Here is a 26,902-nt window from a genome sequence, read left to right as displayed (position 1 = left end):
GTTTTCATCATATTGTCTGACATACCACCTGATAGGCCATGGCTACTTCAGAAATAATAAATACGGTAAATGCTCCTTTAAATACTTTTCTGGGGCTAGGAAAATGTTAAATTAGCTCAAAAGTTTGAACTGAGAGAATTAAGCTTGCCATTCTTTGATATCGACCCCCTGCCCCGCCACAGTAACTCTAAAATGTTTGGGGGCCTGAGGACCTCAGAAGAGAAAGCTCCCAGTTCCCTTCCAGGAAGGGCCTAGAGGGTATAGGGAGATCACAGATACTGGCTTTAGAACCGGGAGGAACTTCAGCGATGATAGGCCCCTCATTTTGCTGACGAGGAAACTGAGGCCCAGAGAGGTTATGTCATTGCCCAGGGCCACATGAGGAACAGGCAGAATTTTAAGCCAATCTCTCCGATTGTCAATCTATTACAGATCTTGTCTCCTCCCCGACTCACTCAGGATGAAGCAGCTTCTCCCTCCCCTCCCCCATCCCCCATCTCAGGCTAGGACTGGAGGAAGGTGACAGCGGAGAGGAGGCTCCCCACTCACGGCGACCTAGCCCCGCTCTGCCTCTGCTCGGAGCCCGTCTACAATGAGATTAAAAGGGTTTAAGACTACTCAGTCCAGTGGTCTCTCTGCTCCCTCGTTCCAGGCTGCACCACGGGAAGGGTCCTTTCTGGTGTGAGCTTGGCCCAGTGCCTATGTCCAAGGCAGAGGCCTTGTCCAGTGACCCTGATGGGAGGAGGACTGCTGTGGCGGCATGCCCAGCACCACACCACCTCACATTGGGTGCCTTCTTTCTCAGACTACTTTCATAGCTAGCACCAAGGAGGATCCCTCCCAGCTGAGAATTTCAGAGATCATATATGTGTGAGTCATGAAGCACCAATAGGAGTAGCTGGAATTGGTGATTTGCTCCATGTAAGTAAACAGCTGGGACAGCATGAACATGGCAATGCCCACAGGTTTGGTGCTGATCACATCTCGGAACTGGCAGAAAACACGTGACAATTTTAGTTAAACTAACACATGGGAAGCAAAAGCCATGAGGGTCAGGAAGTGCTGGGGTTTAATTCCCTACAGGCTCCCAGGCTGGGTGGGACCTTGGGCCAGGAGCTCCCTCCTCATTTACAAAAGCAGCTGAGCCTCCAGTGTGGGGCTTCTTAGAGGGATGATCAAATGAGATGCACGCCAAAAAGCTTGGAAATATCAAGAAATGGACTCAAGAGATAAAGACAAAATGATCCCACTCATATCTACACACATAAGTAGAAACACAAGCCATATATCTATGTAACCCTACCATCACATCGTGGATGTTATTTGACTTCTGAAAGATCATCTCATTCTCTTCTTCAATTTCAATATATTTGTTTTCTATAAGGAAAAAAAAGGTAACATTATTGGAATCAGCAGCATGAATAACATTCCTTCCCTGCACTAACTGCATTCCCACACTGCACTTCGGTGAGGAAGTGTCACTCTGGAGCTCATGTCGTTTTCAGGGTCTCAGGCTCCTGATCTGGAGGGTGAGGGGGCAGCTTGGGATGCCTCTCAAGTCCCTTCTAGCTTGGAGAGTCTTCAAAGCAGAGGAGCAGTTGTCACCAACAACTTCCTTTTCTCCCCTCTTCATCTCCCATCACTCAGGTGCCTTCTAATCCTCTCCTCCTTCATCCATCTCACATAATGAGGTGGCCTTCCTCCTCACCAAGGTCAACCCCTCCACCTGTACAAATAATCCCATCCCATCCCATCCCATCTCCTCCAACAGATGGCTCCCTCTGTCATCCCCACTGTATCACTCATTTTCAATCTCTCCCTGTGGCTGTGTTCTTACTGCCTACACCATGCCCCTATCGTCTTCATCTTTAAAAAATTTTCACTTGGTCCATTCATTCTTGACTTTTGGCTAAACTCCTTGAGAATGCCATCTACACCAGGTGCCTCCACTTCCTCATCTCTCCATCTCTTCTTGTTTTGTTTTGTTTTGTGGGGCAATGGGGGTTAAGTGACTTGCCCAAGGTCACACAGCTAGTAAGTGTCAAGTGTCTGAGGCCGGATTTGAACTCAGGTACTCCTGAATCCAGGGCCGGTGCTCTATCCACTGTGCCACTTAGCCGCCCCCTCTCCATCTCTTCTTAACTTTTTCACTTTTCATTTATTCTTCTTAACTCTTTGAGTCTGGCTTCTGACCTCATTGTTCCACCAAAACTGCCCTCACGAAGTTACCAATGACCCCTTAATCACCAAATCTAATGAACTCTTCTCAACCCTCATCCTACTTGCTGCCCTTTCTGCAGCTTTTACCACTTTGAAAGTGAAAAGTTAACTTTAACAAGCCCTTCACCACCTGGCCCCTCTTCCCTTTTCAGCCTTTTCACACGTCACTTCCCACCATGTATTCTTTGATCCAGTGACACTGGCCTCCTGGCTGGTCCTTGAAGAAGAGGCTCCATCTCCTGACTCCAGGAATTTTTACAGACTGTCTATCAAACCTGGAATTCTCTCCCTCCTTGGATCCACCTCCTGGCTTTCCTGGCTTTTTTCAAGTCCCAGCTAAAATCCTGCTTTCTGCAGGACCCCTTGCTTTAACTCTAGTGCCTTCCCTGCATGGATTATCTCCAATTTATCATGTCTCTGGCTAGTTTACCCATTGTATGCATAGTTTGCATTTTGAGTTCCTTAACTGTTTTGGGGGTTTTTGCCTTTCTTTGTACCCTCAATAATTAGTAGTACTGTGACTAGCACATAGTAGGTCCTTAATAAAGTTTATTGACTGAGTGACTCACAAAGTCACAGCATTATTTTTATCCATATCATCTTTCAAGTTGATTCTGGTCTCCAGCCCGGGGTGGAAGCATTGGGATAGCCAAGGCAGCAGTCCCAGACCAAAGGGGAGCCTGAAAATCTGTTACTATGAACCCACAAAGCCTCCTAGTAGGTTAAGTCTCAGTAAGAGCCAAGCAACAGACTCAGATCTGGGTTAGGAAACTGCAGAGCTCATCCCAGGAGGGCAGGGAGCAGACCTTGTCCTGGACTCATATTACTCTGAGAGCACTGAATGCTTGAGCTATAAAATCAGCAGATGGACACAAGAGGAGAGAGGCTCAGGCCACACATTCCCCCCAAGAAGTGCACAGACTCCAGCAGTATTAATAGAAAGTCCAAAGTCAATATTGAGGCTGGAAGAAGGAACCCAACCATAGAGCTACCAGGAAGAAAAAAGAAATGGAACTTTTGCAGATGGTTTACTTAGAGAATTTGAGAGTCAACTAAAAAACCAATCAAGACAATGAACAATTTCAGCAAAGTTGCAAGATATAAAACAAACCCACAGAAATATCAGCATTTCTGTATATTATCCATAAAATTGAGCAGGAAGAGATAGAGAAATTCCATTTAAAATAACTGTGGACCATATAAAATACTTGGAAGTCTGCCTTCAATTACAAATTATTTGAACATATTTACAAAATATACATAGACATCTAAATAGTTGGAGAAATATTAATTGCTCAAGGGTGGGTGTCAAAGCAATATCATAAAAATAACAACATCTAAATTAATTTACTTATTCAGTGTCATACCAATCAAACCACCAAAGAGTTACTTTATAGAGCTAAAAAAACCCAACAGTTTCCATCACTATTAACAGAGACTCAACATGTCTAAACCTGTGTTCTCGTACTGTCCCCCAAAGCTGCCCTGACCCCCACCCCAAGTCCCTCTTTTCTTTGATAGAACTACACCTTCTTCACAGTCTCCCAGACTCAAAATATAAAAACTATTTTACCTCTTCTCTCTTCTTCATCCCATACATCCAATCTATCTGTCACCACTCTTGTCCAGGCCTTCCTTAATTCTTGCTTTTACTATTAAAGTAATCTCATAACTAGTCTCCGTTTTTCTAGTTTCTTTCTTCATCTTTGCCATATCCTTCACATAACTACAAAGTGCTGGAACACTAAAGTCTTCCTAATACTCACTCACAGTCACTCATTCTCCTGCTCTCATCACTTAGCAGATAAAACACAAACTTTTAGCCTTGGCATTTAGACCTCTCCACAACCTGGCTTTACCTTAATCTTCCAACCTCTGCTTTCCATCACAGTCCATATATCCCCGTCCTTTACTATACTTGGTGCTCCAGTGAGACTGGGTCTCTATCATGCCATCTCATTCTGACCTTTCCTCATTCTTGGGCATTTGGTTAGGCCAGGGCTTCTTAACCTGGGATCATTCAACTTGTGGGCTTTTAAAACAAATTTGATAAGTGTATTTCAGTATAACTGGTTTCCTTGCAACCCCAGGTATTTTATTTTTTTATTAAGACAGCCATGAAACCAACAAGGTGAAGAACCCCTGGGTTGTTAGGCCATTGGGCTATGCCTGAGTGAGAGTGTCCTAGGAAGAGCACTGGGCTTGGACTCGGGTAGACCTGGGTCACTATATAACCATGCACAAGTCATGTGACCTCTATCAGACCCATCCATAAAATGGGGATAATGGCACCCACCTCACAGAGGTACATAAAGCACTTTACAAACTTTAAAGCATTCTATATTAGTCATCATTGTTGCTACATTTATTTTTAAATATTTCAACAATGCTAGAGAAATATTTCCTCCCAAAAGGAGAGGACACAAAGTACAAAAACGAGATAAAGGTACTATACATTTAAGTGTCTGATTTTGTAAAATTCATGCAATCATTCATTCAACAAATGGGAAATGTGCAGACAGGGTTCAGAACACTGTTCTCGAGACTAGGAGAGATACAAAATTTAGGTAAGATGTAGTCCTCACCATTATGGAATTCATAGTCTAGCAGAAGGGTGAATAATGCACAAATACAGATCATTATAATCCTAGGACAGCCCCACAATCCAGGAAGCCAACTATTGAGTTTTTAATTTCAGAACTTCTGGTTAATCTAAATATTAGCTTGCATTTTTTTACATGAACAATGATAAGAACATTGAGTATACTACCATAGTTACCTTCACATTCATCTTCACCATTTGGCACCATCTTTGATAAAAAGTTGAATTTCTTCTCCACCCATCCCTTTCTTCGTAGAGTATTGCGGATTACCGGGTAATGTCCATAGATGGAAAATATCTTCTTGTCCTAAAATAAAAAGAAAACATTTTGAAGTATTGAAGGAAACCACAGCGCATAATACAAGAGGATCCAGAGTTTGTAGAATATGATAAAAAAATTGACTCAGATTGAGAAGATGTAGTTATGCTCCTACCACCTATCAGTATGATCTTGGACTACAATGACAATGCTATCTTGGAATACTTACAAAACTCCTTCCATTCAATTATCTATCTCCCTAGCCAACTTACTCCTTACCATCCATCAGACAGCCTCTAAAGAGAGTTCCAGGAGACAAGATGAGAAGAAAAGTCAAGAAGTTGCCTGAGTTCTCCCAAATTTCCCTCAGAAACTATGTTAAATTAAGCCTCTAAATGGATTTTGGAGCTACAGAACCTACAAAAACAACTCCTTAAAAAATACAATTGGCCAAATGAAAAAGGTGGTGCAAAAGCTGACTGGGGGGAAATAATTCCTTAAGAATCAGAAGAATGCCTTGCAAAGCAGAATTGGCCAAATGGAAAAAGAGGCACAAAATGTACTGAAGGAAAAAATTAAAAAATTTACTTAAAAAGTTAAATTGGCTAAATTAAAAAGGAGGTACTCACTGAAGAAAATAATTCCTTAAAAATTAGATTTGAACAAATGGGAGCTAATGATTTTATGAGAAATAAAAAAAGGAAAGAAAACCAAAAGAATAAAAAATAGAAGACAATGTAAAATATTTCAATGGAAAAACAATTGACCTGGAAAAATAGAGCCAGGAGAGATTTTTTTTTTTTGCGGGGCAATGAGGGTGACTTGCCCAGGGTCACACAGCTAGTAAGTGTCAAGTACCTGAGGCCAGATTTGAACTCAGGTCCCCCTGAATCCAGGGCCAGTGCTTTATCCACTGCGCCATCTAGCTGCCCCCCAGGAGAGATAATTTTTAAATTATTGCACTACCTAAAAGACATGATCAAAAAAAGAGTAAACATCATCTTTCAAGAAATTATTAAGGAAAATTGCCTTGAGATTATAGAACCAGAGAGTAAAATAAAAATTGAAAGAATTCATTGATTATCTCCTGAAAGATATCCCAAAATGAAAACTCCCAGAAACATTATAGCTAAATTCCAGAGCTCCCAGGTCAAGGAAAAAATATTTCAAGCAACCAGAAAGAAACATCATGGAGCCACAGTTAAGATAACACAAGACTTAGCAGCTTCTATATTAAAGGATAGGAAGGCTTGGAATATGTTATTCCAGAGGGTAAAGGAGCTAAGATTACAACCAAGAATCACCTACTCAGCAAAACTGAGTATAATCTTTCAGGGAGGAAAAGGACATTCAATGAAATAGGGGATTTTCAGGCATTCTGGATGAGAGGTCCAGAGATGAATAGAAAATCAGACTTTCAAATACAAGACTCTAGAGAAGAATGAAAAGGTAAACAGGAAAAGGAAATCATAAGAGATTTTTATAAGATAAAACTATACACAGGCAGCTAGGTGGCACAATGGATAAAGTACCAGCCCTGAATTCAGGAGGACCTGGGTTCAAATCTGGTCTCAGACACTTGACACTTATTAGCTGTGTGACCTTGGGCAAGTCACTTAACCCTCATTGCCCCCCCCCCCAAAGATAAAAGTATACATTCCTACATGGGAAAATACTTATAACTCAGAACTTTCTCATTATTAGGGAAGTTGGAAGGAGTATATATAGACAGAGAGCACAGGTATGAGATGAATATGAAGGGATAATATCCAGAAAAATTAAAGGGTGAGAGAGGAATGCACTAAAAGAAAGGGAAAGGAAGAAGTAGAATGGGATAAATTATCTGACATAAAAGAGGCAAGAGAAAGCTTTTACAGTGGAGGAAAAGATATGGGAGGTGAAGGGGAGTGAGTGAACTATTTACTCTTTTCAGAATTGGCTCAAGAGAGAATAACATACACACTCAATTGGGTATAGAATTCTGTCTTATCCTACAGAAAAGTAGGAGGGGAAGGGGATAAGTAGTGGTGGTGATAGAAGGGAGGGTAGATTGGGGGAGGTGGTAGTCAGAAACAAAACACTTTTGAAGAGGGACAGGGTGAAAGTAAAGAGAATAGAATAAACCAGGAAGGAGGGGTAGGGAGAAAGGAAATACGGTTAGCAAAAGTAACTGTGAAAAAAATTTTGAAGCAAGTTCTCTGATAAAGGTTTCATTTCTCAAACATATAGGCAACTGAGTCAAACTTATAAAAATAAGAGCCATTCCCATACATGATCAAAAGATGTGAACAGTTTCCAGATGAAATAATCAAAGCTATCTATAGCCATATAAAATGCTCTAAACTCACTACTTTATTTTTTTGTGAGGCAATTGGGGTTAAGTGACTTGCCCAGGGTCACAGAGCTAGTAAGTGCCAAGTGTCTGAGGCCAGATTTGAACTCAGGTCCTCCTGAATCCAGGTCCGGTGCTCTATCTACTACAACACCTAGCTGCCCCTCTAACTCACTATTGATTGGAGAGATGTAAATCAAAATTCTGAGGCACTACCTCATACCGATTAGATTGGCTAATAGGACAGAAGAGGAAAATGACAATTATTGGAGGGGATGTGGGGAAAATGGACATTAATGCATTGTTGGGGGAGTAGTGAACTGATTCAACCATTCTGTAAAGAAATTTGGGACTGTCCAAAGGGCTATAAAACCATGCATACTCTTTGACCTAGCAATACAACTACTAGGTCTATATCAAAAAAGAGATAAAAAATAAAAGGGAAAAGGACCTATATGTAAAAAATATAGCAGTTCTTTTCTGGTGGTAATGAATTGAAAATTCAGGGGATGTCCATCAATTGGGGAATGGCTGAACAAATTGTAGTATGTGATTATGATGGCATTCTATTATGCTATAAGAAATGATGAGCACGGGGCAACTAGGTGGCTCAGTGGATAAAGCACCAGCCCAGAAGAACCTGAGTTCAAATTGGTCTCAGACACTTGACACTTACTAGCTGTGTGACCCTGGGCAAGTCACTCAACCCCAATTGCCTCACCCAAAAACAAAACAAAAAGAAATTATGAACAGGATGCTCTCAGAAAAACCTGTCCAGACTTACATAAGCTGATACAAAGTGAAATGTACTGTGTACAAAGTAACAACAATATTGTGAGATTGTCAGCTGTGAATGACTTAGCTATTCTCAGCAATACAATGATGCAAGACAATTCTTAAAGACTTATGATAAAAAATTCTATCCATTCCCAGAGAAAGAACTTATGGTGTCTAAATGCAGACTGAAGCATATTTTTTACTTTATTTTTCTTGAGAATTTTTGTCTGTTTTCTTTTACAACATGACTAATATGGAAATATTTTGCATGACTACACACATGTACACACATATAACCTATATCAAATTGCTTGCCTTCTCAATGGGGTAGGAGGAAGAGAGGGAGGGAGAGAATTTGGAACTTAAAGTTTTAAAAATGAATGTTAAAAATTGTTTTTAACATGTGATTGGGATAAAATAAAATACATAAATAATTTACAAAAAAAGCATCAGGGACCCAAGATATAGTGGCAGGAGAAAGAGGAAAAAATCAATCAACTAATCACTTTTACTGAATGACTGATTTATTAAGCACCTAATATGTACCAGGCACTATACTAAATACAAAAAGAGGCAAAAGACAGTTTCTTGACAAAATCAGTACTGCACTTTAGGAAAATCACTTGGGTGGCTGAATGGAGAATGTATTAGAATAGGGAAAGACTAGAGTCAGGCAGACTCCACCCCCACCCCACCCCCTGCCCCTCAGCATCATGAGGGGCTGAGGGCCTGCACCAGAGTGGGGGCTGTGTCAGAGGAGAGTAGTGGAGATATTGGAGAGATGCTGCAGAGGTTAAATCAACAAATGATGCAGAGGAAAAACTGAGGAGAGATGCTGCAGAGGTGAAGTCAACAAAAGTTGCTACAGAAGTGAAATCAACTAGAGATACTGCAGAGATGAAATCAGCTGGAGATGCTACAGAGGTGAAATCAACAGGCCTTGGCAACAGCTTGGAGATGGGGATGAAGAGGATGGGAGTGTGTCCAGGATAACTCTTGGGTTGTGAGCTTGAAGGCCTAGGAGAATGGTGTTGTCCTCTACAGTGATAGTGAAGTTAGGAAGAGAGGAGGGTTTGAAGGAAAAGATGCGTTTGGTTTTGGACCTGTTGAGCTTAAGACATCTTCTTGGCTTCCAGTTTGAGATGACTGAAAGGCAGTTGGAAATGTGAGATTGGAGGTCAGCAGAAAGAGTGAGGAAGGAAAGAAAGGTAGATTTGAGAATCAGCATGGAGATGGTAATTAAATCCATGGGAGCTGATGACATCGCCAAGTGAAGTAGTATTGAGAGAGAAGAGAAGAGGACTCAGGACAGAACCTTGGGACCTCCCTCAGCTGGCAGGCACACTTTGCATGAGGATCCAAAGTATTGGAGGGGCCCGGAACATCTATGAAATCAGGGAATCACACCGCAGAGAAAGGGAATTTGGTATCTAAAGCTAGTGCATAAAATTGGTGAAAGTTGGGCAAGAAACGAAAGCTCAAAGCCTATAGACCAAGGGCAAAGTTCTCTGGACTGGTGCCAAGGAGAAGCTGGACAACAGGATACAGTGGGAGGAGCCTCAGACTAAGTCATGGAGGAATGGAGTAAAATCCCAGATCTGGCACTTAAAAGTTGTGTGACCTTGACTAAGTCACTTAACTCCTCTAGGTCTGAGTTTACCCCTCCCTAAAATGAAAAGGCTTTGTCTACAGGCCTGGGAACAGCCTAGCCTACTTAATTAAATCCTAGGAGGTTAATCACCAAACAAGGTTGGTCACAGGGGTGATTTTTTTTCAGCCATGGCAACTCAGATCATCTAGGGTCTGAAGGGAATGCAATCTGTGTTGGTGGAGGGAGTATCCCCACTGATAGAAACCTTGGAGCCCAAATACAGATGCATTCATGGATATATTCAGAATCACATTACTTTATTCTACTTGACCCAAGTCCTTGGAAGTCTCCACTTTGTAAAAATTACTATTTTCACACCCTGACAACAGGAAGAGTTTGTGCTGTTCACAAGCCCTAGGAAGAAATGAACCATGTTCAAGTGACAGGACATGTTATGGCAAGAACAGAGGAATTGGATTTTCTTTCACTACTATAAGTTTTCAATGGAACCCATGAGGCAAGAAATTAACCATCTCCGGAGAAAAGCCTCTCACTCATTTTTAGAAAAAAAAATCCAAACAAGTCCAGCTTCCTGCCTTGTGTGAGAAAGCTAGATGCCCTTTGAGAAGCTTGGGTGGCCGCAGCAGCAAGCTCCCACAACCCACCAAAAAGGCATTCACACCCACAGAGCCCCACCAGTCTGCAATTTGCCCTTGGTTGGCTACTGGCTGCTGGTCTGCCTGTGTCCTCCCAGGAGGTTTTGCCAGCCTAGGACTCAGTCAAGGACACAGCCAAGGACATAAATTTGCATCTCTGTCTCCTGTGTTTCAGACTCACTTTCTCTTTGCTTCTTTGTCCCCTGTTCCTTCTCTCCACTTGAAGTGGATTCCCCAGGATGTGATCCAAGCTCATAATCTACATGTTGTTTCTCTGATGTTCTTCACAGCCAAACTGCATGCTGGGAGTGCCATCCATCTGAAGCAAGGGGCTGTTGCCCTGACCCCTCAAACCCCTGATTCCATGTCTGACTACTCCACAGGTACTTGTTTCTGTAACAAAGACCCTCTGCTCCTCTGGCAGTCAGTCTGATGAAACCTATGGATGCCTTCTTAGAATCATATTTTTAAATCTTTAAAGTAAAATACGTAGAATGACAAAATATTTTTGAAACCAAGTTAACCTCAGGTTAAGAATCTATAACTACTCCAAGAAGCTTGGAACTGTCAAACATAACCCAGAAGAGAAAGAACTTCTGGAACCCAAAGGTATCTCAAGGCAAAGTGATACAATTTGGAGGGGCTAAGTCATCTATCAGCCACCATGAAAACACTGCCCATGAAATCCGAAACACCTGCAAACAAATCCCAAGACAAACCAAAGGAAAAGCAGGTAGAGCCTCCAAACTATTCTTTTTTCAGGTTCATTTCACAGAATTAAAGTTGAGTCCTCAGTCACCTAGCCTAATCCCAATCCAAGTGGGCATTTGTGCCATTGGTGTGTGTGTGTGTGTGTGTGTGTGTGTGTGTGTGTGTGAACTACTTCCTTCAGTTAATTTCATTTTTAAGGAGGGCTAATTGTTAGAAAGCTTCCCTTACATGTTTTGTTTTGTGGGGCAATGGGGGTTAAATGACTTGCCCAGGGTCACACAGCTAGTAAGTGTCAAGTGTCTGAGGTCGGATTTGAACTCATGTCCTCCTGAATCCAGGGCCAGTGCTCTATCCACTGCACCACCTAGCTGCCCCCTCCTTTACATGTTAAGTCAAAATCTGCCTCCCTATAATTATATACGTCTTCGTCTGCTTTGCCTCAATTCTGAGCAAATGGGAAGGGACAGAGCCAAGAGATTGATAGAAGGGATGACACAAGCCAAAACGAGTTCAGCAGGCTAGAACCATGGGCTGAAGTTAGTAAGCTGAAATGTAATAGATTTTAAGTCTTGACTTTATTTTTTGAACTGAACCCATACAGGATGGGGAAGCTAGGACTAGGCACCAATCCATGACTTCCAACTCGACAAATGCAATCTTAAGTAGCACTAATAGAGGGTTTGAGAACGACCAAGTTTGATTTCATTTGGGGCTTAAAAGGATTCTGAGGAGTGTCGGGGATAGAGCCAGGACCTGGGATTTCACTGGTGTACGGGACTCCCTCTGTCCATGAAGGTGGCTCCTTCTCTGCCTGCACTGGCCATTGCTTTGTGGCTGCAAGCAAGGGTCAGAAGGCAGGACTGGAGCTCAGCTGTTCCTGGGTTCGAGGCCGGCTCCTCATCCGCCAAGCCCCCCGGCTTGTGAAGATGCACTTCCCCATTCTATAGACACACAGAGAAGTGAAACGATTTGTCCTCGGTCACAGAGCAGGCAAGTGCCAGCGACAGGATTCCAACTGTGGGATTCCCGACTCCATGCTGGCAATTCTTGCCTTGGCCTCACCCAGTGATACTGATGGGAGGCAGGCCTCTGGCACAGTCAGACCCCATTTTAAAATGATCAGTGAAGAGGTGAACGAAGCATGTCCAAGAGGAGAGGAACTCCACCCTCACCCTCAGGAGGAAGAAATGTTTCCTTGGAGAAGAGAAGACATGGTTCAATGCCATGTGAAAGGGGTCATTGGACTTGTACCTGGCCCCCAGTGGTCAAAATAGGGCAAAAAGCTCCAGGGAGGTAAATGCCACCTTAATATAAGGAGAGACTTCCCCAAACCTAGGAATCCACTGCTGCCTCACAGGATGATGGGCTCTCCCAGCAGAGGCAAGGCTGCTGCCTGCCCCAGGGCATCCTCTGGACCTGCACTGGGCCTGCAGTGGACCAGATGACTTCTGAGGTCTCTTGTTGTCATCAGAATTCCTCTGGCCTCTGGCTTCCCCTTGTTTTGTCTCTCACTGCGTTCACTCACCTGCTTCCTCCTCTCCCCAACCCATGCTTCCTGTAGGATTCCTAGCATCAATGCACTTGAGTCGATTTGACTTCCACAAGGATTCTGAGGCACACCGACCAAGGAGAGCCTTTGCCTACTGGCCACACTTCTGGCTTTGGGTGAGTCCTGGGCTCATCATGTTCCTGCTGCTGCTGTCAAGGTTGCAGGCCTCCCCAAACCCTACAAGAGCACCTACTATGTGCCAGGCACTGTGCAAAGATATTTTTCCCCCAACAAACTTCATCTCATTTGATCCTCACAACGATCCTTCAAGGTAAGTGCTGTTATTATCTCCACTTCACAGCTGGGGGAACTGAGGTAAACAGGTCACAAAGACTATTAAGTCTGAGGCTGGATTTGAACTCTGGTCTTTCTGACTGCAGGCCCAGGGCTCTAGCCACTGTGCCACCAGCTTCCTCTGATACATGTCTTTCCTCTTCTCAGATGAATTAGAATGTGGAACCATCTTGCCAGCACTAATCCATGACTATCTATAAGCCAAAGGCCACTTGCACCCAGATGGGTCTGGAAGAGACATGTTCAAACAGCCACGCACCTTGTCTCCTCATGTTCATTGGCTGCCCTCTACCTGTGCTGCATCCTTTGGCCAGCACCAGTGGCTCGGCCAGGGAGGAGAGGCCTCTGCACCTCGAGCAGGTAGGCCATGCCTGGGGAATTTTCAGAGCCCCACTCCAGGGGACCCGCCAGCCAGCAAGTGCCTCCGGCCAGCTGACTGAGCTTCTGGCTGCATTCTGAGACTACAGGCACCCAGATCATCGGGGTTCTAGGTCTAGAAGTAAGCTGTGGAGCCTCTGGAAACCTTCATCCACGTTGCTGAGGGAGCCCTCCCCATGGCCCTGCCTGCCACTGCAAGCCTTCATGCCCCAGGGCAGGGTAGGGCACCCTGACAACAGCTCACCTGGATGTGATCTTCTCCTAGCCAGCGCCTGGGGCATGTCTGGGTGACCTTCATAACCCTCAGACTACACAAAAGCCTTGAGCTCTGGCCTTTCGGTCTGCCTACTACACTGCCTCCACCTGTGCACAGACTGGTACCTGCCCCTGGCTTTTTGAATACAGGGACTTCTAAGAAGTTTTCAGTGCCTTAGAGGCTGAGGTTCCAAACCCAAATGAACACCATCAGCTGCAAGACTGACTGAGCCATCAACTTGGTCCTTCTTAGGAGTCCAGGGTCTGGGCATCCAGACTCCCTAAGCAGACCCAAAAAATCTCCCTTTCTGGGAAGGCCCTGATACTAACCTTCACCAGGGGTGCAGTCAGCTTTCCTAGACCCCTGAGGGAGTCCTGGTCCTGTTTGTGGGGGAAAAGTGAGGCACTAAGACTTAGGCACGATTACCAGGCTGTGAATGTCATCAGGTATCCCCAGCACACCCACTGATTCCTGGTCTGAGCCAGTAACAAAATGCCTACATCTTCACCATGGTTCTTCATGGGGCCTATTCTGTGGTCCACATAAGAGGGAGAGATGAATGAATGGAAGACCGTTTTAAAGGCAGCATGGACCGTTTCTGTCCATGGTGCTGCTGCCCGTTAGCTTGTCAGTCTCCCGGTGTCTCCACATTTCCCGGGCCTTCTGGGGGCAGGCAGTTGTATGTAGGAAGAGAGAATCTATCCCAGCACCCCAAGCTGGGCAGACCCTTCCAGATCCTCTCAAATACACCACTTTCTTGTGAAGCTAAAGAAATGCCAGTTCAGCCATGAGGAAATGAGAATGTATCGGGCACATCCCCAGGAGGCATCCCACAAAGGTTTACCCCCTACCCTCAAGTCACCATTTCTGACATTCATGTGGTGTTTCTACCACGACACATCATCATAAATATGGTTTCAGAAACAAAAACAAAAAGTCAAATCACTAGGCCCTTTCCAACAATCTCCTGACCAACTGTCAGTGATGAGCCTCAGGAAAAGGGGAGTGTGACAGAACAGAACCCTCAGCAGCAATGGATGAATAAAGAGACACGGCAGGCTGCAGAGAAGAGGCTGAGACCAGTTTTGGACACGTAGCTTTCAAGATGCCAGGAGGAAATGTCCAACAACAGGGAGCCGGGGATCCAGGACTGGAGCTGAGGGGACAAACCTGGGGCGCAGTCATTGGGAGAGAAGTAACTGAAACCATAGGGGTACGTAAGATTGCCAAAAGGTAGAAAGGAAAGAGAAGACAAGGAAGGCAAGGTCTTTGGCCAGCGAACTGTATAATGTGCACAAGGAATTGGCAAACAAGCCTAAGTCAGAAGAGCCAGAGAAAGTGTTTTCATGGACAGGAAAGGCCAGGTGAAGACTGTCAAGGTGATCAATAAGGTCAAATGCTGCAGAGATACTGAGGAGCATGAGGAAACATAAAGGACCAATGGATCGAGTACCAAGGAGGTCATTAGTCATGTTGGAGAAAACGATTTCAGCCGAGTGGAAGGCAGGGTTGGGATGTGAGCAAATGGTGAGAAACTGGAGGTGGTAAGAATATGCACTCTTCTTCCTTTCTGATTAGTGGTGAGGAGTGGAAGAGATGCTGGATAAGACCTTGGAGGGGAAGAGGAGGACGGGAGCAAGGTCAAGGGAAGGATCTGGAGCAAGGAGGGTAGGAAAATGAAGGACTTTTGTAGGCTGAGGGGAAGGAATCAGTCAAAAGCTGAGAGCTCACCAGACATAACATTGTGCTTAGCAAGGATCCAAATGCTGACCCCCAAAAAGGAGACACTTGTTACTGTCTTTCAAGTGTCCCACTACCATGGGGCAACCTGTCTGTTTCTCCAGGATGTCTTCTGGGACGACTTAGCCATATACTCAGTCTCAGAACAAGGACTCAGACTTAGCTCCTTTTTCTGGAAAAAAAAAAGTGCTAAGGGGTCCAAGCCCATCTCTCTTCCTGTTACTGCCCCTCATCAGCCAGACTGCAATCAATGCCTCATTTTCTGGGCTAGGTCTCCTCCTATCAGTTATTCTTCATGGTGGAGCATCACCTCCTCTTTCACCCACATTCAGGATTCTGCCCCCAGGAAAGAGGTTCTTGCCAAGGATGATTTTCCTAAAAGAACTGATGATTGCCCAGGGCAGGAGACTCAAAATGTGCAGGCTGCCTGGCTCTCTAGCCACACTTCACTTCTGCTCTGAAGGATGCTCTCCAAAGGTGAAGGCCCAAGAGATTGTTCCTGGCTGCCCCCGAGGATCATGCACCTTGTCCCTCTGGTGGTGGGCTATTCTAGAGCCCAGCTTCCAATCCATCCCTCCTCTTTTAGGCACACATGGACCCTACACCTTGTTTTCCCCAATTGACAAGGCAGAGTCCAGGCTGAGCCCATGCCCCATGACAATGACTGCTTGACAATGGCCAAAAGGACCCAACCTGCAAACCAGAAGATGATCTCCAGACCACCGCAGCTCAAGAACTGGTTGTGTCGGTGCTACCCCACACTGAGCCAAACCCCCAGATTCTGGCACAGAGTGCTGAGGGGGAGGGGGACGGTGGGTGGCAGCAGGATCCCGACTCAAAGAACCATGGATCCTGTAAAGACTCTGGAGTGGGCGGGCCCACCACATCAGCCCTCCCCATCGGAAAGGTGAACTGCTCACAACCCAGTGCATCCTGTTCTCGATGTTGTCATCTAGATTTCCCAGGATCCGGTTCCTCTTCCCCCATTGGCTCTGTTGCTTCATTGTGGCATCATTATGCTTGGTGGCAATTCTCTGGGTTTGTTGCCTGCCCTCTGGATCTTAGCCTGCTCCTTCCCTCCCCAGCCCCCCTGGTGTCTTTACTCAATGCACATGGCCAAAGAGCACCAGACCCAATACCCACTCACTCCTAGGGGTGCCACCACTTTCTTAGCTGGCTACTCTCATGAACGACAATAGTTCCCACAGCCAAGTTTTGCGGGTCCTTGGGATGATTTTTGGCTCCTCCACACCCACATCGTGGCCAGGCTCTGACAGCATCCTGTACAACACAGCTTGAAGCAGCTGGGCCATCGCCAGCTCTGAGGCCACTGACGCTTTCTGATGGAGCCTCCCAGCTCTCTGGCATTGTCAGTAATGTTTTCTGTCCCAAGGTCCTGCCTCGGGTGTGTCTACAAAGTAGCTAAGGAAGTTAGGCTGGACCTCCCCTTGGGGTTCCGTCATGTCTTCCTTTGTCTTCTCACCCCAAGCAGAGCTCTCAAAGGGAAGGTACCTGAGAAAGGAATGATCTTCCCCAACTCCGCGGGCTACGCTGCACAAGGGGCACGACACACATTCGGGTCAAACCTGATCTGCTTTATTCAGAATTAGAGTTTGGACAAAGTGTGACTTTAGCAAGCAAACAAAGAACCCAAACTTCCTTTACCGCAGGGTCCATGGCATCTGAAAAGAAAAGAAAAGCAGTAACAGTCCCCCAGCCTCACCACATTCCCCTAGAGAGCCCAGCAGCAGCTGCTGCCCCAACAGCAGCAGCCACAGCTGAGGCCCAGGTGCCTCTCAATGTCCTGCTTATAAGTCAGCTTCGAAGAGGAAGGCAGGGAAGGAGGGAAAAAAGGAAGTAAGGAGAGGAAGGAGGAGAAAAGGGAGGAAAGGAAGGAAGGAGGGAAGGAAAGGAGGGAAGGAAAGGGAAGAGGGAGAAAAGGGAAGGAAAGGATGGAGAAAGGAAAGAAGGGGAAGAGAGGAAAGGAAGGAAAGGAAGGAGGGAAGGAAAGGAGGGAAGGAAAGGGAAGAGGGAGAAAAGGGAAAGGATGGAGAAAGGAAAGAAGGGGAAGAGAGGAAAGGAAGGAAAGGAAAGGAAGGAGGGAGGGAAGAAAGAAGGAAAGGGAGGGAGAAAAGGAAAGAAAGAAGGGAGGAAGAGAGGAAAGAAAGGAGGGAAGGAAAGGAAGGAGGGAGGAAAAGAAAAGGAGGAAGAGAATGAAAGGAGGGAAGGAGGGAAGAAGGGAGGAAAGGAGGGAAAAGAGGAAGAAGAGAGGTGAGGGAGGGAGGAGTCATCTTTGAGAAGAACTGTGGTACAGCGGCAAGAACATTAGCCTGAGTACCACCACCTCTCTGGTCTGGTCCTGGCTCTGATCTACTCTTTATCTAACCTGAGGCAAATCACTTCATTTGTCTCAGCTGCTATTGAAGAGAGGCCGCTTGGTCCAGTGGACAGAGCCCAGGCCTTGGAATGCCAGACTATCCAAGCTGGAAGGCAGCTTGGAGTGCATCTGAACCAAAAATTTCCAGCTCTAATGCATCTCTGAGCCTCAGAATCCTCATCCATAAAATGGGCACAATTCTTGCCTGGCTCACCTCATGGGACTCTTGTGTGGGAAGGATTTGGGAGCTGAAAGGAATAGAGAGATACACATCTGCCCTCACAGGGTTGTCAGGAAGCTGGGCTTTTGTAATCTGCCAAGGGCAAAGGGAACCCAAGCCCACAGCGGGAAATATAGGTCCTTTGGGCAGATAGAGAGGAGGGGACAAGCACCCACACTTTCCTCCATTAGAAACACAGCCTCGTGTCCCCTGGTGAGCTCTCTGCTCCCCCTGCCCAGCTGGCCTCCCTCGACTCTGAATGCCCATCAGCAGAGTCAAGTTCCCGGTAAGAGAAGATGAGCAGGGAAAGAGAAGAGGCTTGGGAGAGATCTCCCAACTGCACTGGTGGGTTTGGACCGACCTATCATGACCTGGCTGGGGATTTCGCCCGGCCCCTTCTCTAGCAGTCATCTGGGCTGTTTCCCAATAATATCTTAAACTAAGGTTCAGTCCATGTGGACTGAACAAGCAAAGCAACACTCACCAGGACCAGCAGAGGGTATGCACTGTTCAAGCCCTGTCCTGGCTCACCAGCAGAACCAGTTATTCCAGCAATGACACAGTACAAAGACTTAGCAGTCCCGGGCTGTTTACGCATAGGGACAAGAGGTTCGGGCTACTGTCTGTCTTCAAATATGTAGAAGAGCAACCTTAGCACTCCTTGCTATGGAAGCAAGGACAAGGAAATACAGAGCGAACATTAAATGAACGTCGAACATTCAGCTGATCAAGAGGAGAAAAGAGTAAGGCAGGAAGGAGTCTTACCTTGCGAATCCAAAGTCAGCCAGGTCTTCCAAAGCTTCATCCAGAAAGATTTGGTTGAGCCAAACCCAGGAGATGGAAAATCATTCTAGCTCCTACAACGTGCCAAGACATCAGGAAGGACAAGCTTTCCTGACCGAGGTGTGCCAGCAAACAAACCACAAATACTTGGTGAAGCCTGGAAAATGTATTGCCCCCTTGGAGCCCATGAACCTACTGGGGTGAGCCTCACACCCCAGTAATAATACCAGGTCCGAGAACACCCAAAGAAAAGAGCTTCGCTCGCTGCCTGGCAGCCATCCCTCCCCAGAGTCCTCTAGCCAACAGAGGTCCAGGGGCTCCTTGGGCACAAGATGTTCTGAGCACCCTCCGCCACCTGTTATGGGAGAAAGAACACTGTCTACGCTGACTGCAATGGTGCCATCCACCCAGCATGGACCAAAGAAGAAACTCCCAAGACATCAGACATCACCACCTGGGTCCTCGGAAGGCTAGAGGGGGCACACAGAGAGGGGGAACAGGTGCACCTACCTACTGAGGTCGGTAGAGCTTATAAAGAGACACTAGCAGCGAAGAAAAGACCACCCACGACCAAGTCATAAGGCCTGAATTTGAATCTGCGTTCTGGGGAGCAAGCGGAACACGCAGCAGGAAAGGAGAACTAAAGGAAAGCGTCCAGAATCCAAGCAGGGGTCGCTCCCTAGAACGTTCCAGGAAGCTGGCTCCCCAAAGGTCCCCCAGGAGAGAGGTGGTCCTGGGGATCCCGTATCCCAGGGCAGCAGCAGATGTGCAAGGCCTCGGGCTGCTGCCGAGGTGCAGAATCAGACAAGGTCTTATGTCTCAAATTTCCCCAAAGCTCTACATCACAACAAAAGCAAAGAGCAAAGCAAAGCTTTTAGAAGCTAATGTGCCTTGTCCCCAGCAGCTAGGAAGAATTGCAAAATGAGCTGTCACTCTGCCCCAAGTCCAAGATCAACCCCTTTTGTTTTTGTTTAAAAAAAAAACCAACAACCCCAATGTGTTCCACCCCAGTATGTTCACATGGCTACCAGAATCAGTGGAGAGGGAGAGAAAGAAGAGGAATCTGCCCCAAGAAAACAGGAATCAGGGGAAGCCAAACACAGCCCTCAGATGCCCCTTCACACTCCCAGTTTGACCAAGTTTGACAAAAATATCTAATCCTGTCACTGTGGAAAACAGAGCACTAGAATTAACAAAATATAATCCATTCCAAAAATGAGCAGACCCCTTTGAAGACACTTCAGTCATAAGTCATTGTATCTACCTACCCATTCCACAAGAAAAAGCCTTTGCATAATGTAATATAGAGAGTTCATGAATGACACTGCTCCAAAGTAGTCCAGTTAGATGGAAGAGAATAGACACTACTAGAGATGCCCCCTTAGAGCAAAGCCCCAGCCCCCCCCCCCACCCTTGGCTCTAGAATTTATGTACCTTGATTGCTTTTTCAGTTAAGTGTCTTGCTAGTTTGAATCTGTCCAATTTTGGGGAAGGAGTTGATTCTCGAGAAATTTCTTGGTTTACTTCTACAAAAGAAAAAGAAAGGCTGTTACCAATCAAAGCCACAAATCCATCTCCAACTGCCACCACATAGGGTTGAGGGACGACACATGCCCAGTCAGAGCTCTGCCAATTAATAGGCCTTCTCTTTTTCAGTCCCCTAAGCATCCCCTGGGGTAAAGACCATACAAAGAGGAAGGGAAGGCCTTGGACCCTTGAGGCAGTAGGATAGAAGAGGCTGAGCCACCACCAACCCAGAATGAGCAATTAGTCAACACCCACTGATGTAACTATTGCAGCAAGTGACAACAGATGACCTAGGTCTAAATTCCAGTCAGTTCTCTAACCATCTTTGTGACATTGGACAAGCTGTTTCCCTGCTCAGCTTCCTCATGTTTAAAATGGGGGGACTCACCCCTAAGATTCCATCTGGTTATAAATCTTTGAAGCCTATGAATCTCTGTGCATTTATCATGACAGAGAAACAGGATTATAAATAGAGAAGCCCTCTCAGTAAAGTTGGTATTCTTTTTTTTTTTTTTTAGTGAAGCAGTTGGGGTTAAGTGACTTGCCCAGGGTCACACAGCTAGTAAGTATTAAGTGTCTGAGGCCGGATTTGAACTCAGGTACTCCTGACTCCAGGGCCGGTGCTCTATTCACTGCGCCATCTAGCTGCCCCGGTATTCTTTTTTAAAATTGGTATTCTTAATGTTAAAAGATCATGGTGGGGGGCAGCTAAGTGGCACAGTGGATAGAACACTGGCCCTGGATTCAGAAGGACCTGAGTTCAAATCCGACCTAAGACACTTGACACAACTAGCTATGTGACCCTGGGCAAGTCACTTAACCCTCATTGCCTGTCCAAAATATATATATATATATATATATATATATATATATATATATATATATATAAAATGAGCTAAGAAACTGCTTAGCTTTTTAAACATCATTTCCCTGGCAGGGTGAAACTTGAGCCACTTTCATCTCCATTCTGCTCCCTCATTGTATTAACACTAGCTCTTTAATTTCTACTCCCCATAAAGCCCAGCAGAAACCAGAGTGGGAGATGGACCCTTCATCTCCTAATTTTGAGATTTAGAAACTAGGAAATATCTTGTGATCCACACCTAGCTCCCGGAGAGTATTGGGATTTATAACCATAAAACCACAAGTTTTTGTGTGAGAAGGGTTTCTGTTCTTTGGCTAAAAGTTTTATGTGAAAGTATTTTTGTGCAAATGTATCAGAGAAGCATAATTGTTCAAACAGAAGGGCACATAGGTATTTCCTAGGCCAATCCAATTAACCACTTAACGATTACTGATCGCTATTATCTACATGTATCTAATATGCTACCAGACACCTTTTCCCTGAACAAGTTGATAAGTCAATTTGTAAATACAAACTATTTTCTTCTCTTCTTTCTTCATCAGGTGAAACTGATGAAAGTCGCTTTTCAACATAATTCTGATCCATTCTGGCTGTAATTAATAATTCATCATTTCTGCCTTTCTTGGCTCTTTTTCCTGCATTAGGAAAGAAATCGTTTAGGTGACTAGGTTAAAAACACACACACACACACACACACACACACACACACACACACACATTCCAAACAGCGTGAGTTTTGATCATTAATAAATACCTGGGAGGATAAAGAGAAGAATCTCGGAAGACACCCCCCCCATTAATTTTCCTTCCACCATTGACTCTTCCCTCTCCAAAATATCCCCTCCCTTCATACTTCCACGTCCCTAGTTTGGGGTTCTCCAGCCCTTTGCACGGCAGGATTATGCTAACGTTCTGTTCACTAGGAGCCAACTTTCATCCTCCGTCCTATCTAACTCGTCCTAGATAATGGAAAGTTGGCGGGCCTCCCAAATCGTCTTTCTAACGCACAGGTCTAAGCCGTTCGTGAACTCCCCCAAGGCCCGGAAGATCAAGCTTGCCGGCCTCCATTTAAGGCCCTCCCAAACAATCCACCTTTCCAGGCTTGTCTCTCCCTGGTTCCCGGCACGGCCCGGCACTGGCACAGGCTCGGCGGTTCCCCCGGATTGGATCAGTCCCTTGATCAATCTACTCGTTGAAACCTTTGTCTTTTGCTTAAGCAACAGCTCGGATCCTTTAGGAAGCTTCCTTTGCCAGCTCCAGCCGAAGCTCCCCTCCCGTTTCTTCGAACACCTTGCCTAGGCCCTTCCTCAGCCCGTCTCAGACGCTCTACCTGGTCTAGAGTTTGCGAGGGCACAGATCCCTGTTCTATGCTCCCTTCCCCGGCCCCACGGGGGCAGGGACTTGCTTTGGTTTTGTGTTTGCCCAGCACCTCGCCCAGGGCAGCGCCAATAAGAGGCAGGACTTAAGGTTGAAACTGAACAACCAGCTTCCTCACCAAAAAGAAAAGTGAAAAATGAAAAATCATTTATTAAAGCACCTCTTTGGGCGCAGCTGCAGCTTTCGCACTTGGCTGATTTTGGTCGACAAGGAGCCACGAAGATTTCTGTCAAGGACACACCTTGTCCCCTACCCTGGCCCTGCATTTAATGCAAAGGTTATTACCACCTAATCTGCCATTGGTACCAGTCGAACAGACATGACCACGACGTTCGTTGGGCAAAAAGGGCGGCTTCTACAAACTAGGAGGGCGCCCCCGGCCCCCGGCGGGGTTTCTGTTGTTGTTGTTTTGTTTTGTTTTGTTTTGTTTGGGGGGGGGGGGCGGGTCCCAACTTTTTTTTAGAAACATGGCCAGATTCAGGCGCGAGTCCGACTGAGGCTCTTGCCCCGGGGTCCTAGGCGGGCTCCCCACTCCCCGCACACCGCGCACTCGCGGCCCCCTCCGGAGGAGGGCAAGAAACCTGGCTCTGGGTCCCCGCGGCTGGGCAGCTGCTAACTCCCTGTAGCTTTATGTACCCCCTGCAGATGCAGCCTGGACCCGGGCTCCGAGGCTGGGCGGAGCCGTTCCCAAGCTTTCTCTTCGACCCAGGGGGGAGGGGGAGGGAGGGGCTTTCCCCCAAGATCCCTGCCCCCCGCCCGCTCTCTCTGGGTGCGGGGCGGCAAGCCCCGCGCGCGGGGGCAGGGCCCGAGCCCGGGGCCGGGGTCGGCCGCCTGGCTCACCGTGGGTCCGGGGCGCGGGGGGTCTGGCGGCGGCGGCGTTCCCCTGGGCAGGTCGGGCGGGCCTGGGGGCCGCCTCGCCGCCCCCGCGGAGGCCGCCGCCGCCACGCTGGCCGCGGTTGCCCGGGGCAACCCAGTCGGGCGGGGTGGCGCATTGTGCGGCCCGGAGCTGCGGCAGCGGCCCGGAGAGCCAGGGCCCCGGGCCGCGCCGCGGGCGACGGCCCCGCGGGGTGGGGCTGCGGGGCCGGGGGGGCGGCAGCGGGCCCGGGGCGGCCTGGGCCCGACTCCGGCGGCACCGCGGCGCGGCGATCGGCCGCTCCAGCGCACCCAGCGAGTGGCGCGGCGCCGGCGCCGGGGCCGGGGCCTGGAACCGCCCAGGGCTGCCGGGGAGGGACGGGAGGGAGGGAGGAGGGGAGGCCAGGCCGGGCCGGGCCGGGCCGAGCCGCGCCGGGCCACGCCGGGCCACGCCAGGCCAGGAGACCGAGGCTCCCGGCGGCGGCGGCGGTGGCTGCCGCGCTCAGTGTGAGCCGAGGGCGCGGCGCGGCCCTAAGTCCATTGTGCGGCTGGGGGAGGGGGAGGGGGCGGGGCAGGGAGGGAGGCCAGTGGGGAGCCGAGGCCACGGCCTAGGCCAGAACGCGCCTCCGCCTCGGGCCAGTCCTTCCAGCCCCAGGTCCCTGTAGCTTCTCACCCTTTAGCCAAAGGCCAGCCTACAGGTCACCAACCCCGGCTCCCGGTGAACTCAGAGGGCATTCCTGGGGCCCCTCCCTACTCGGCCCTGCCCTGCCCTAGCCATTCCTCAGGGGTCAGCTCAGGGCCTGGCATCTGAGAGCTTTCTGCCTCGCGATCCCGTATGGGCCCTCAAAGGCACACGCTATTTCCCCCCAGGGTCCTGATCTATCTCAGTCCGTTCTCGGCTCTGCACGCTCATTCATCTTCCAGAAATTCAAGCAGTTACTCCCTCTAGGGCGGACTGAACCCCATATTAGCTGTCCCCCTACACTTTACCTACACATCTGTGCCCCAATTTCTCTACAGAGTTCATAAAGGCCTATGTGGAAGGACTTCCCAGGACGCCACCTCATACTTTACTAACAAAGGGCATTCACTTTGAGTCCCCCCCCCCCAGCTCAGAATCCCTTGGCCAGATTCCCATGCAGAGGTGACCTTTGCCCTTGCCAAGGTTATGTCTCCTCCCCATTATCTTAACCTTTCATCTGTCCAAGACATTCTTCTTAGTTGCCACCCTGGGGTCTCCAGCTGCTGTGTGCTCTCTTCCCACTTTCCCCCTCTGCGTCACCTCTCAGCCCCTTGCATCCAGGCTTCCAGCTTCATGACTCACCTGAAACTGCACTCCTCTCTGAATTTCCATGGTACTGCGTGCTCTCCCTATAGAAATAAGCTTCTTGAGGACAGGAACTGGCACAGAAGTGCCTGCACTTCATTAATACTTGGTTATAATTCATTACCTGGACTATTGCAAAAACCTATGTTACTCCCTTGCACAAGAAGCTCTACTCTCTTCCCACTGCTTCCAGGATAAACTATAAACCACCCACACACACACACCCCCTCCCTTTTGTTGTTGAGTCATTTCAGTCATGCCCGACTACCAGGGTTTTCTAGGCAAAGATACTGGAGTGGTTTGCTGTTTCCTTCTCCAGCTCATTTTACAGACGAGGAAACTGAGGCAAACAGGGTGAAGTGACTTGCCCAGGGTCACACAGCTAGGAAGTGTCTGAGGCTGGATTTGAACTCAGGAAGATGTCTTCTTGACTGCAGGCCCAGCACTCTATCCACTGCACCATCTAACACTCCCCAACACCCCCCCACCACCACCACCCAGATTTGGAATTTAAAGCTCTTTAAGATCTTGCTCGGGAATCTATCTTCCCAGGCCCGTTACCCACATCACATGATCCAACTTGCTGTGGCCAAACACAGCCTTCCACAATCTAGCTTGAAGCATTCTTCCAAAACGTCTCCTCTCCCTCTTCAGAAAGGTCCAATTACTTTGAAGAGGCCTGATTCCCTCCACCCCAAATCACTTTGTATTTATTGTGTATCCTCCAGTTCTCCATAACCATGTTTGATCCCAACTTGACTCCAAGCTCACTTATTTTTGTATCTGTATCCCCAGCACCTAGCACAACAATACATGGGAAGGGGTTTGAAACACTTGACTGAATAGAGTGAAAACTGTGTGCCTAGAAGTACACAGAAGATAGAGCCAGAAAGCTCACTCAGACCAAACAGGCCAATGGAGTTTGGACTTGGGAAATGCACAACAGCTGGTGGTGAGGACACCAAGTCAGCTGAGTGAGAGGGGGAAAGGGGAAGGGGAGAGAAAGAACAGGGAGGCAAACAGGGAGGATCTCCCACCATGGCAGTGAGCCACGCTGAGCCAAGGTGGGCATGTAGAGAAAGGGAGGGAGGCCATGACTTCTGGAAGGAAAGAGTCAACAGAAGGTGACAATTGAGATGAGGAGTCAAGGATGACACAGGGCTTAGGGGGCTGAGAGAGTGGTCCATACGTCAGGAAAAGCACTCCTGATGTGGAAAGGGAAGATGCTGTTCCAGGCATGCGAAGTTTCAGCAAAGGTCATCAGAAGGCTAACTCGGGGGGATGATGTTTCGGGCTGTCCCTCATGAAGATTGTCTAGGGAGCTTCGATCTGTGATGGCAGAGGCAGTAAGTACTCTTATCTAGAAACCATGGACTCTTTTCAATGAGCAGCATTTATTATGAAAACACCATGAAGATACACCGTAAAGGAAACATGAATTAGAAGGAAGTTACTTGGAAACGACAAATACTATTTTATTGGGCTTTCCAGCTCATAAGCAAATAGGGAAATGATGAAATCACTACTCAAGACATGACCCCCAGGGCCTGCTAACCCCCTGTATCGTTATGTACCCCCTGCAGATGCAGCCTGGACCCAGGCTCCGAGGCTGGGTGGAGTCGTTCCCAAGTACACTCAGATCAAACAGGCCAATGGAGTTTGGACTTGGGAAATGCACAACAGCTGGTGGTGGGGACACCAAGTCAGCTGAGTGAGTGAGGGGGAAAGGGGAAGGGGCGGGGGAGAAAGAACAAGGAGGCAAACAGGGAGTACAAAGCATTATCTCTACTCTAACACCTACCTCCCTACAAGCACGGACCGGATGCTAGGCAGCAAGTGTACAAAAAAGCTTTAAGCAAGGTCGGTGATGCCTCAGTTCCATAACATATTACATTACACAGCCAAAGGAAAAGTGAGTCACCTAACTTCTGATACTGATGACTAACATTTGGACAAATCTGTTGTTGAGCCTTGAATCATGACTCTGGGGTAGAACTCTGGGTCCCACAGTCAGGGACACCTCAGGTCTCAGAAGGCCTTAACATTCTACTCAGGATTCATTTTCGAGGGACTCCAAAACCCAAATAAATCCTTAAGGAAATTCTACATATGTCTATGGAATGCAAAGTACACTACTGAGTAGCTTGCTTTTCACGGCCAATAATGTACATGCCTTTGAGAGCACTTTAGACGTTATCTTAGACAATAA

At 47.3% G+C, this 26,902-nt stretch overlaps 1 protein-coding gene across 14 annotated transcripts in view; it reads right to left on the bottom strand.

The window, feature by feature from the left end:
* Positions 1 to 24,845, bottom strand: part of TTLL8 (tubulin tyrosine ligase like 8) — a 50,989-nt gene extending 26,144 nt beyond the window's left edge. The window contains exons 1-7 of one of the 14 annotated variants that reach the window (XR_006353189.1): positions 23,355 to 23,734; positions 22,675 to 22,774; positions 21,649 to 21,772; positions 20,180 to 20,271; positions 18,728 to 18,819; positions 18,447 to 18,626; positions 16,940 to 17,047 (exon numbers count right to left, since the gene is read on the bottom strand). Coding sequence is in view for 2 of the 14 variants with exons in the window: in XM_043965431.1 (XP_043821366.1) it covers positions 1,304 to 1,377; positions 5,000 to 5,129; positions 20,180 to 20,271; positions 21,653 to 21,772; positions 24,691 to 24,814 (540 nt within the window). In the remaining 12 variants the exon portion in view is untranslated. Of the gene's footprint in view, positions 1 to 1,303; positions 1,378 to 4,999; positions 5,130 to 16,939; positions 17,048 to 18,446; positions 18,627 to 18,727; positions 19,101 to 20,179; positions 20,317 to 21,609; positions 21,773 to 22,674; positions 22,775 to 23,354; positions 23,744 to 24,690 lie in introns of those variants that run through there. The other 13 variants (XR_006353187.1, XR_006353183.1, XR_006353180.1 and 10 more) reach the window with 13 other exon arrangements.
* Positions 24,846 to 26,902: the final 2,057 nt, after the last annotated feature.

This window comes from Dromiciops gliroides, chromosome 5 (genome assembly GCF_019393635.1).
Source record: "Dromiciops gliroides isolate mDroGli1 chromosome 5, mDroGli1.pri, whole genome shotgun sequence".
Taxonomy (NCBI): Eukaryota; Metazoa; Chordata; class Mammalia; order Microbiotheria; family Microbiotheriidae; genus Dromiciops; species Dromiciops gliroides.
The sequence above is the reverse complement of the archived record's forward strand: the minus strand, read 5'-3'. Positions and strand labels throughout refer to the sequence as shown.